This window comes from Acartia tonsa, chromosome 11 (assembly GCF_053477335.1).
Source record: "Acartia tonsa isolate MP-2025a chromosome 11, ASM5347733v1, whole genome shotgun sequence".
Taxonomy (NCBI): Eukaryota; Metazoa; Arthropoda; class Copepoda; order Calanoida; family Acartiidae; genus Acartia; species Acartia tonsa.
In genome coordinates this window covers 12,403,770-12,416,291 of record NC_137270.1, presented here as the reverse complement: position 1 = coordinate 12,416,291, position 12,522 = coordinate 12,403,770, and the positions used below count along the sequence as shown (strand labels likewise).

Genomic DNA, 12,522 nt, shown 5'->3' with positions numbered 1-12,522 from the left:
GAAAGCGTAACAACTGTAAAGTCATTTTAAACATGTTGATCTTTACCTTTTTTAACAACAAAATTTTATGGCATCAATTTTCTGATCTTATTTTTGGAATACTGATTCCAAGGACAACAAAGTACAATGTTATAAGCGAAGCATCTCTATAATCAAGTCCTAAAATGTAAGTATGTCCTTAAACTATATCCTGTATCTAAGCAGTTTTTCAACAAATTTACTTTTCGTTTCTACGTTTAGACATTTATATTCTGATTATTCAATTCTGACACTCTACAAGTGTTAATGTTAGTTTGTCTTACCATTTCAGAGCTTCGCTTTTAAGGATGTAAAAGTCTTTAATAATTTTCATAAATTTCAGTAAAACTACACAAAATCTTTATTTACCGCTAAAATGATTGCAAATATTGTCGCAATGATGTACTTAAATTTTTAATTTCAGGAGAGACAAAAGTTTGCTAGGATAAATAGAAAGATAATTATAGACATGAGTAACTCTCTACCGTTTCTATTACATCCTTTCTTAACAACAGTTAATATCAGAAATTTTGTGTTTTACAAAAGTCTACAAGAAAAGTACGCTTAATGCGTATAATATTATTATTAAGCGCGCGCACCAACAAACAATATCAATCATTTTCCAGTGGATGTAGAATATACGTGGATATTATGACAGGAGAAAAATTTCGCCAATTTAGGTTGCTAACATTATTTATTGGTCAGCTCGTTCAAGGATGGGAGGGGAGAGGTTAAAGGGGGAGGTTGAGGGATATCGTTATACAGTTTCACTATATTAGAATACATGAATATCTGGTGCAAGATCCAAGTAATAATAGATCCATTCGTTTCCCGCTCTTTCTTGTCTCACACTCTTGACGTCATCATTTTATTTTATTTCATGTCTATGAGGTAAAATTTTAAGAATTTTATTTTCAAATTTAAACTTCCCTAAAGTCATAAATAGTAATAATTTATTATTTTTTACAAAATTTGTCATAATATAAAGGAGTTAGGATGCATGTCTGTCTGTCTTAAAAAAATCTAATTTTTAAAAGCGAAGCTTTTCTATAATTAAAGTCCGTACGTCCGTCTGAGATAAATAGCTTTTATTCGTTAATTTAGACATGTTAGAATTGTCCTATCGATTTCAAACTTTGCATGGTGATTCATGTAGTAGTTAGGTACGATTTAGAAAGCGTAGCAACTCTATAATCAATACCAGAATGTCCGTACGTCCATTTTAAACATTTTGATTTTTCTACTTTTTTAACAACAAATTTTTATGTGATCTCTTTATCCGTTTGATCTGATTTTTGGTATATTGATTCCTGGGAAAACAAAGAACAATATCATAAGCGAAGCAACTCTATAATCAAGTCCTAAAAATGCAAGTATGTCCATAAACATTATCCTGTATCAAGCAGTTTTTTAACAAATTTACTTACAATTTTGCTTCGACTCTTATACTTTTATATCCTAATTATTCAGTTCAGACACTATACAAGCGTTAATGTCCGTTTGTCCTACCGTTTCATTGCTTCGCTTTTATGAATGTTGTCATCCTTGTTAAAACAAAAATTGTCAGGTAAAAAAAATCTCATCAACCAAATTGGCTTAACCCGCAGATAGAAAAAAATACCCCACTCCCTCAAAAAATATGGGCAAAACCGCTAGTATTATCTAAAGTAAATTTATCGTCTAAAACACACAAATTCTGGTTGTGTTTTTGGCTACTTCTAATAGGGTTGGGATATGATTTACTTCTGTAGTAAGTTTTTTTTGTCTGTAGCTCAAGATCTGAAGAACTACTGAGCTGTATGAGTTTTATATTTCAGGGAAGCTTCACTTCATGCCCTAGGATAGTTTAACTTTAAGGATATTTTGTATTTTATTGGGATTAAATATGGGATGGTTTTATGCCATTTTTCTGTCCACATCTTTCCCTTTAATTACGGAGGCCCTAAATGCTAGAGGTACCTTCACTAGTTAATAATATTTTATTAACAAAATATTAGAAGATATTACAGAAACTGTTGCAATAGTTGGTAAAATATCATTCTTGAAACGATTATTAGTTCAGTTATTATGACTCAGAAACTCTCTTTATCTCTCTATCTATCTCTTCCTTTTTCTTTCTCTCTCTCTTTTCTCCCTTACTATCTATTTTCTTAATGTTGAAATGATTATCAGTGCAGTGATTATGACTCACATACACAATAACTATTTCTTTCTCTCTCTCTCTCTCTCTTTCCATCTCTCTTTCTCTCTCTCTCTCACTTCCTCTCTCTCTTTCTCTCTCTCTCAATCACTCTACCTTACTCTCAATTTATCTCTCTCTATCTCGCTCTTACACTCTCTCTCGCTATTACACTCTCTCTCTCTTAATCGTACTATCTTTCTGTCAAAATTAGAGGGCCCAGTCGGACTTACAAAATGCCTTAGGGAAAATTTAAAAAAAGAGGGTTATTGTTTTTTAAAAATTTATTTAAGATTAAAAAAACAAGGATGACAACATCCATAAAAGCGAAGCACTGAAACGGTAGAACAAACGGACATGAACACTTATATAGTGTCAGAACTGAATAAACAGAATATAAATGTATAAGAGTCGAAGCAAAATTGTAAGTAAATTTGTTGAAAAACTTCTTTATACAGGATAATGTTTATGGACATACTTACATATTTAGGACTTAATTATAGAGTTGCTTCTCTTAAAACATTATACTTTGTTGTCCCAGGAATCAATATACAAAAAAACAGATCAATCATATGATTAAATCACATAAAAATTAGTTGTTAAAAAAGTAAAAAAATCAACATGTTTAAAATGGACGTACGGAAATTTTGGTAATGATTATTGAGTTGCTACGCTTTCTAAATCGTACCTAACTACTAAAGGAAACACCATGCAAAATTTGAAATCGATAGGACAATTCTAACATGCCCAAATTAACGAAAAAAGCTAACCGTTACGAACGGACGGACCGACCCTAATTATAGAAAAGCTTTGCTTTTAAAAAAACCTGATTCATAGGTGATTAGGTACATTGTTGTCAGTGATGCATCTCTATACTCAAGTTTTAAAATGTATGTTTATACTATATTCAAGTAATTTTGGGATACACTTTTAAAGGATTATTTTCAGCCTTTTAAATAATGTTTAACAATAAATGTATTTGTTATAGGTTCCTATGTTTGACTGTTAGATTAGTAAAGCTTCAATTTTATTTTATTTTTGCTATCCTTAGTAACACAATCATGTGTATTTTTCCGTATAAGAATAACAATTAACCAACTAAAAAGAAACTTGTTTTAAATTTTCTTTATGAACTTTATTTTCTGCTAATTTTAGCATTGATTATATTCAGTAAGCTTTATCTGTTAGTAGAATAACTTTTTAGTGGCATTGCATGCGCTCAGGGAGTAAGGAAGGGAGGGGACAATGGGCAATTAATTCAATTTAAGAGTTTCCTTGAAAGGCTATGAAATCCAGATTTATCCGGAAAATTTTAAGCAAATTCTAAAGGGGTGTTGATAAATTTAGAAAACGATAAAATAAGAAAACAAGTTCCAAGAAAAAAAGCATTCATTTGAAAATTAGATTAATTGTACATCAGACTGACATAACCATTCTGTAATTAATTACTAGAAAAATCTCTATGAAACTCGTTCAACCCAAATTACTAATGTTTATGTGCCACTATAAATTTAGGGGTTCTTAGAATTTTTATTACATAAATATAACAATAATGTTTTTATCTATGAAATGATATTTTTTGGAGAAATTTTTTTTATTAAACCAGCCAAATATATTCGTCTGCAATATATAAAACTAACACAGTGAGTAGCGGCATTCCTTGCGCAAGTACCCAAACTCAGTCAGAAACTGATAAATTCTTGCGCATTCCCTTTAAGCCAGTACCCAAAGTCTGAGACTCCTAAAAATTGAATATTCGAACCATTGTCCCCTCCCTTACTCCCTGGCATGCGCTAGTATCCAAAGTCTTAATAGTTAGCTGGAATATGAAAATTTAATTGGTTCTAGTGCCCAAAGTTCAAGAAACCCAAAAATGAATTTTAGATCCATTGTCCCAGTCCTATATGCATAGAAAATAAGGATAACAAAAAATATATGAAACATTAAAAAGGATTTATTGTTATTTATTTAAACATTTTTCCACAAAACAATTTAAACAAAAAAACATCAATTGTTTTTCTGCAAGTCTCAAAACTTCCATATACCCACAAAATCCATCTCATAGTTACGTGACTAGGCGCAGGGCACATCCACAGCAGCATCATGGTCCACCATGGTGGGGGAGTGGTTTGTGCAGGTCACCAGCGAGTCGTCATCAAAGAAGACCCGGATCCAGTCAAACGTCCAGGCATCTGCTCCAGAATGATTCACACTGAAAGCATTGTAGCTGGACAAAGTGTCTCATCCATTTGACGTCATAAAAATGAGAGAGATGAGATGAGAAGTAGGAAAGAAAACCCTTAAAAAAGAGAAGGATAATCACTCATTTTTATGACGTCACAATGCTGATTTTTTTAGACACTTTGTCCAGCTACAGAGTATTGATTTAATGAGAGAAAGATGAACATGAAAATATGGTAGTTTCAATTCTGGATGACATCATTGATTTGTAGATTGATAGAGAGATAGATGTAAATATGCAAATTATAAGATGGATATATAGATCAATCATTTGAAATTAATATTTGGAGGGTTAAGTAAACTAATAGATAAGAAAAGATGGATTGATGGAAAATATGGAAGATTAATATAGATAGATAGATTAATTGAAAAATAGTTTGATACAAGACTGTTGATGGATAGAATAGTGACAGATTTAAGTTTGATAGATTGTTTATAAGTTGCAGTTTTCAAAAAAATAATGAAGAAAATTAAGGAAAAAGAAAGAAAAAAAGTTTATTTTGAGATATCTTTTTAAAAAAAACCTCTTTACTGTAGAATAGCATAATCCTTACTCTTAATTCTTAAAATTTGTACCTGGCAAACGCTACCTCTCCTTGGAAGTCATAAATTTCACAGGCCATCAGCTGAACACCTATAATCATTTTAATGACAAGCTCATAATTCTTTTCTTATAAAAAAAGAGGCGGGATTTCTGTCTGTTTGTTTGTCTGGCTGTATGCACTGAAAAAAATCGCTGGACTGATATGGCTACCCAAACGGCGGGTCCCTATACGGCGTTAAGTCCGAACGACGGCGACCGCAGCTACTGATAATAAGCGGCTCGTTTAGCAGGGAAGAATGATAAGCAGTTGCTATCAGTTTGGCAGCATTATATTTACTGAATCAACTGAACAAAACAATATAACTTATATACAGAATTTTACAGAGATAGGTGAATAGTAGGAGGTTATAAATAGATTTATGGTAGGCCGCAGTTGGTTGGGTGGTTCTGTGATGAAGGGGGTGTTGGCTAGGCTGGTTCACCTGGCTGGTGGTGTCCAATGGGGGCGAAGGTAGAGGGGAAGGTCAGGTCAGTTGGAAGGGGACCCGCGTCCCCCTCCCCCTTGCCGTGGTTACACAATACCACACATGCATTGACTAAAGGTTTTAAGTAGTGACATACAGACCCTAATTGTAGAGACTTCACCAAATCCCCTCCCCTAGCCATCGAGGAATGTATTTACTAATATCTAAGAACTGTATTAGCAACCCAAATTAACAACAAAAATTCCCCTGTCATTACATTCACGTATTCTGTATCCATTACCTGTAAAAACATCAGTGTGTCCAGGTTCAAAATCATCTGCTTGACTGTCCAAATATTGGATTCTACAGTGATCTGCAAATTCTGCATGGAAAAGTAGATATATAGATTTATTCTCCTAGATGGTCAATCAGACACAATAACATAATATTATTCACTGAATATTCTACTTCAGTAGTGTTGGAAGATCGGAAAAAATAAGTCTATTTCTCGTATTCATTCGAATCCGGTGGATAGGAACCGGTTCTCATCAATACGAAAAAACTATGTCTAGCATCTTATTATAAACCGCTTTCTACGAATATAAAATGTACAATCATAAGATAAAAACCAGTTTTTTTAGACCCGCGGTGTAGAAATATAATTTTACATTCTATATCCGCGGAAAGCGGTTTATAATACGATGAAAGAAATAACAATTCCTGCAATCGAAAAAAAACGTTCTGTTCTGCAACATGGAAGAGGATGTAATATTTAAATTTCGGCAAAGGGTAACTCCACCCTCCAAAACCCCTAAGATTTATTTTAGCTTTTTTAAATTTTAAATTTAAGTACCACAAGAGTCCTTTAAGGACGAAGCCTATAGTATGTATGTAGATATTCATAATTAATGAACTTATATATATAATAAAAAATTTAGTTTATCCATACAAAATAGTCTAATTGGTGGTATCTTAATGATCGATTAGAGTATATTAAGAATTATTAGAGTTATGAGTGTTTAACACTCTATGATTGGAAAACTCACTCATAGCGTTTCTTTCCTATATGGATCTTGATATAACAAAACAAGCTGGTCTGTGAATGTTTAAAATTGGCAGTTTAAGTGAAAGAAAAGTTGTCGTAAATATAGGTATTAAATAACTCGAGGATATATTATACCTGCAGCAAAGAATCCAACTCCAATCCAATCATTTGTGCCAGTCCACTGCCCTTCGCTAGTTCTAAAACAAAGACGACAAAAAAAAACAATGGAAAAACAAGAACCCAATCGTGCATTGAGGAATAACAATGGATATAGAATACGTGGATATTGTGACGTGGGAATTTATGCTGGAAATTTAGTTTGCTAATATAGTCGTCAGATATCTGCCAATATGATCCTCCATGTTCATTAAGATATATAAGTTTGAAGGAATTTTAATGTCAGGGGGAGATTTTTTATAAAATTCGTTTTTTGTATAATTCTTTATCTAAAAGCGGAAATACAACTTAAGTTACTTAATTTTGACATCTGTGATTGGTGGATTGAAAACTATCTGCGCTCTGATTGGAGAAGCTTGAGTGTCGTACCAATTAGAGCTCAGGTAGCTTTCAATCCATCTATCCTATTGATCAAAATTTATTAACTTAAATTGTAATTCCGCTTTTAGATAAAGAATTATACAAAAAAAAAACAAATATTATAAAAAATCCTTAAAATTTGATGCAGATTTCAAATCTCCCCCTAACATTAAAATTCCTTCCAACTTATACATATATCTTAATGTTCATGGGTGAAGTCATAAGAAGGGGTGGATGTGGTAATATTGGGGATATATTAGCCAGCTGGAAAAAATCATATTTTCAGGGTATGTGAGAATCTCTCACAATATCCACAAACTCTATATTTATTCCTAAAACAAAAATGACTATAAAAAAGCAAGAACTTTTAGCGGGCTAAAATAACGATTTCCCTTATCCCTCCCATTACCCGATCCCCTCCCATCCTTCTGCATAAAGAACTGACCAATAAACATATTATATCTATCTATTTCAAGATTATTGGACATTTGAAATGGTAAATATTGCTGCTATATTAGGCGCAAGGTGTAGGAGAAATACATTGACACATAAACATGAGCAAATCATTACCATGCACAGGTATAACTTCCAGACAAAGGTCTTTCAATCAACGCGTCCATGGTCTGTTGGGTGTTACTTTTACAATAACCTGTTTGGACAGAAAAGAAGACATTATTATCCTTGACTGTTATACCTGACAGTTTAGCCTCACCCAAACGAGATAACTTGTAGGATAATATTTAGTTTCAAGGTTACAAACAACATTGTGCGGGAGTAAGCCCTATAGAACAAGTATTTGCGTGGTAAAGATTAAAATAATTTTAAATAAGCTGATGCCAATCATGAAGGCAGGGCTCGGCAGCGGCGCGTCAACCACCTGTAAGCCTCAGGGAAATCAACCTTTTACTATTTTAAAAATCAGCTGGAAGTCTAAACCTAAACTAAACATGGCAATCCCGATTTTAAAAAATTTCCCAAACATTTAAAGGGGTTTCAAATTGAGGTTTAGTTGCAGCTGACGCGTGGCTGCCGACTCCCTGCAAGAAAGTAACTTCCAACACGTCAAAGCTTGTAAAAACTCGCTGCAATTTTAATGGTTCTCATCCATAAGAAAAACTATGTCTCGTATCGGATTATTAACAGCTTTCCGCGGATATAAAATGTACAACTATAAGATTCAAACCAATTTTTTTAGCCCCGAGGTGCCAAGGGCACGTGATATAAAGCTGGTTTTAACCTAATGATTATACATTTTTATATTCGTAGAAAACTGGAGATAATACGATGCAAGAAATAGTTTTTCTTAAAGAAGAGAACCAGTTATAATCCACCGGATTAAAATCGGTTTCGAATGAATACGAGAAAAATCAAATCTTACTTTGTTTGAACTTCAATAATTCTCTTGCCATGGACGGCAACAACCAAAACCAACAAACTAAAATTAATGTAAACTAATTAATTCAAGTTAATTTAACTTTTTTTTAAACGAAGCTTTTCTATAATTAGTGTCTTGCGTCCTTTCGCATGTACTTCAGTCCGTACATAACGGTTAGCTCTTTATGCTTGTTAGAATTGTCGATTTAAAACTTTGAACAATTATCTCCAAATCTATGAGCTTTAAAGGATGCTAGCGGCCAAACGGCTCATCGTATATATCGCCAAAAGAAGGCCTAGAAATGATTGAAAATAGCAATTAATCCAAAATGTACAGTTTTTTTTTCGTAGCACATATAAATGGTCGAAAAAGACTAATTTTACGCGTGTTTGCTTCAGTCAAGCTTTTCCTGTACATCATTGTATCTTGGCTATTCCAGATTATCTATAGACCGTATCATGTACGATCAGCCGTTTGGCCGCAAGCATCCATCGATTTTTAAGATTATCGATCCCTTGAACATTTTAGAGCTCGTGAACTGCACCTAGTAATATATAAATACACTACACTTAAAATAAATTGTATTGATAATAATATTTTACCCCAAGATAATTTTCATGTTGAATTAGTAAAAATTATCTCTTAACTACATATATTTGATATAATATTGTTATCTTTATTGTTGCAGCCAGGGTGTCGGAGCCGTTTAATTTTGATGCGGCTCCGGCGAGCCGTATCTGGAAATACGGCTCCTGCTCCTACCTTAAAATTAATATATCAATTTTTGTTCATTATTGAATTTGATAAAATAAAATAAATAATATAAAATATTTTGCTTTTATTTGATTAAAACTATATAAAAGTAGAAGGATGAGTGTCTATTTGTTAAGTAACAATAGTTTTTCAGTTTTTTATATGGAAATAGACCGTTGCCAAATTATAATATTACTTTAAAAAATAATTTTTAGCTAATCTGGAGCCGAAGCCGTTTTTAACAAAAATACGGCTCCGGATCCACCAAAAATGTTGCTGCTCCCGGCTCCGAAACTCTGGTTGCAGCTGCTTTTTAATATACACCAGCGCCCCTAGCCTTAACGGGATTTATCCCTAAAGGTTCAGGGGAGAATTTTTTGAAATAATTTTTAAATTAAGATATTTTTTAGGGTGAGGCGGGGCATTACCGGTAATTTTTTCGGTTTTTTGAAAAAAAAATGGGGTAAATATTAATATTTTTAAATGGGACCAAGACCATTAGAAAGCTTACGGAAAGGACTATCAGGTCCTAATAGGACGTTATCCTAGGACTTTTAGAAGTTTGTCATAACTGGACTCAAAGAAATTACTGATAAATGCCCCATGGTGGGGCATTGTGGGTAACGTCTTTTCAACCTAAAAAATATCGATGAAAAACGGCCAAACGGCCAGTCAAACATAAATAATCATAATTAGTATAGGTTATAGGGATTATCCACAAAAATTTTCATAAAGATCGGACTATTCCTTCTATGTCAAAAATAATTTTTTTTATAAGACGAGAAATTTCGATTTTTTTTTCACAAAAATTTTCTTTCAAAATAAAATTTGAATTTTTTTATATAAAAAAATCTGTTCTATTCACTTTTTGGCCTAATTCTTAAAAAGCCCATATTGAATTTTAGATTTTACTAAAGAAAACCTGAAAATTGATATTAAAAATCGAATTTGAATTTTTTTTTCGACGTTACCGAAAAATACCCCGCGCGAACTTTGGTCATTTTTGAAAAAAATATTAACTCTACATTTAAGCTCTCCACGGATTTGGAAAGAGCGGGCAATTCTTAGTTCAAAAGGTTTTACGGATCACTTCTAGGTCTTACCAATTTTTGTGTAGGTCGATCTTTATACACATAGGTGAAAAAATTTTTGAACAAAAATTTTTTTCGTCCGACTTTGAGACCCCAAAAGTACCCTTAAAATTTATCTCACAAAAATTTCATTTTATACTTTTTTGTAGGCAATTTAATAAAAAACAAATTTGCTTTCATGTTTTTTTCTGTCAGTCGATTAGAACATGGAGAAAAATGTCATTTTCTGAAGGTGGGTAAAAAATTACCGGTAATGCCCCTTACCGGTTAATGCCCCGCTTGACCCTAGTTTATAATCTTTTATAATTTTTTCTAACTTTTTATACCTATTTATTTATACTTTTAAAACCTTCAAATTTACTTTTCTCACCTTTCTCACCAGTACGCCAGGTAGACTATGGTCCGTCTGGTATCAGCCTCCATATGAACCTTCTCCATTCATCTCTCTCTCTGGCTAGACTTAAGACCTCCTCAAAGTTGGCAATTTTTCTGCTAGTTATCTCTTTAATCTGGTCTAGCCATCTCTTTCTCGGTCTTCCTATCGGTCTAGGTTGATTTGGTTTCCATTCTAACATTCTCTTTACATCTCTGTCCTCTGACATTCTTATGATGTGGCCAAACCATCTCAGCTGGCTTTTCTCAATAATCAATAAAATTGATTTCACTTTGAGAATGTCTCTAATGACGTCATTTCTTAGCCTGTCTCTTCTAGTTACACCATGGATTAAACGTAGAACTCTCATTTCAGTAGCTTGGATTTTACTCTTTAGCTTTGTAGTTAGAATCCAAGTTTCACATCCATACAAAAGTACAGGCCTCAGGATAGTTGAATAAATACAAACTTTGACACTTTTTGGTATAGATTTTTCTTTCATAAGTGGGTAAAGGCAGTTCAGATTTTTTGTAAATTTTGATATCCTGTTGTTGATTTCTTCTTCAATTAGGTTGTTTGAGGTCAGTTTACTGCCCAGATAGATAAAATTATCAGTCTCCTTGAGAGTATGGCCGTTAATAATAATTTCACCCTCCTCTGGAGATCTACCAACCTTCATAACCTCAGTCTTCTTGTAGTTTAATTTTAAGCCAGCAGCAGCAAGTTCTCTGTCCCAGGTAGTCATCACTTCCTGAAGTCGTTGCATGCTGTCAGCTGCCTGTCCAACATCATCAGCATAGCCAAGCCTCTCCAGCATAAAATTTTCCCGTTCAATTTTAAGAATCACATGATTCATGTAAACAATGAACAGGAGGGGGGAGAGAACTGATCCTTGTCGGACACCAGTGTTTACTGTAAAGTAGATTTTGCCATTAATAACAGAGCTTTTCTGGTTCACATAAGCACTTTTAATAGCTCTTAAAAGTTTAGTGTCCACACCAGATTCATATAGAACATCCCATATTTTATGCCTGGGCACTCTGTCAAAGGCTTTTTCCAAGTCCAAAAAGCAAATATACTGGTTAATATTATGTTCCCAGCTTTTGTCCAGGAAAAGTCTCAGGGCAGCAATCTGGTCAACTGTACCACGTCCAGGTCTAAAGCCACATTGACTTTCTGAAAGAAGATCTTCCACCTGGGCTCTGAGTCTGATTTCAAGGATTCTCTCATAAAGTTTACCAACATGACTCATAAGTGATATTCCACGATGATTGGAGCATTCTAGAGGATCCCCCTTGTTTTTGAAAATAGGACAGATAATTGAATGATTCCACTCCTCTGGAACTGTACCTGTATTCCAAGCTAAGTTCAAGAGTTCTAGGATCAGATTCTTCAATGGTTCGCCTCCTGCTTTAATGGTTTCAATTGGGATAAGGTCTGGCCCAGCAGCTTTGTTACTTTTGGTTAACCTCAAAGACTTTTCCAACTCCTCCATTGTGATTGGGTTAGCAGAATTGTCAATTTCAGGTTCAGCATGGCTCTCATTAACATGTTCACCACCCTCTACACTATCCTCAATTTCTACATTTAGCAGGTCTTCAAAATACTCCACCCATCTTGCAGCAACATTTTCTTCGCCTGTTACAATGTCTCCATCCTTGTCTTTAATAGTAGCATTCTTTGGTTTATCTTCGTTTCTGTTTTTGTAATTCTTGGACATACTGTATATGAGTTTTCTTGTGCCTTTAAGATCATTTTCAAGATCTTTGCCAATACTCGTCCACATATTAGCTTTGGCTTTCTTTTTAGTATAATAGACAGTTTTTCTTTGATGTTCATAAGATTCTCTGCTTTCTGGTGTACGTTCCTTTAGCCATTTTCTAAAGAGCAGTTTCTTCTTAT

The 12,522-nt window shown here is 33.6% G+C and overlaps 1 protein-coding gene across 1 annotated transcript; it reads right to left on the bottom strand.

Moving 5' to 3' along the window:
* Positions 1–4,131: 4,131 nt before the first annotated feature.
* LOC145331038 (uncharacterized) lies at positions 4,132–9,093 on the bottom strand. Its single transcript, XM_080175650.1, has 6 exons — positions 9,006–9,093; positions 8,407–8,463; positions 6,627–6,688; positions 5,748–5,828; positions 5,015–5,072; positions 4,132–4,409 (listed from the first exon to the last, which is right to left on the bottom strand). The coding sequence occupies exons 1-6, from the start codon at positions 9,020–9,022 to the stop codon at positions 4,271–4,273; spliced, it is 414 nt and encodes a 137-aa protein (XP_080031776.1). The 5' UTR covers positions 9,023–9,093; the 3' UTR covers positions 4,132–4,270.
* Positions 9,094–12,522: the final 3,429 nt, after the last annotated feature.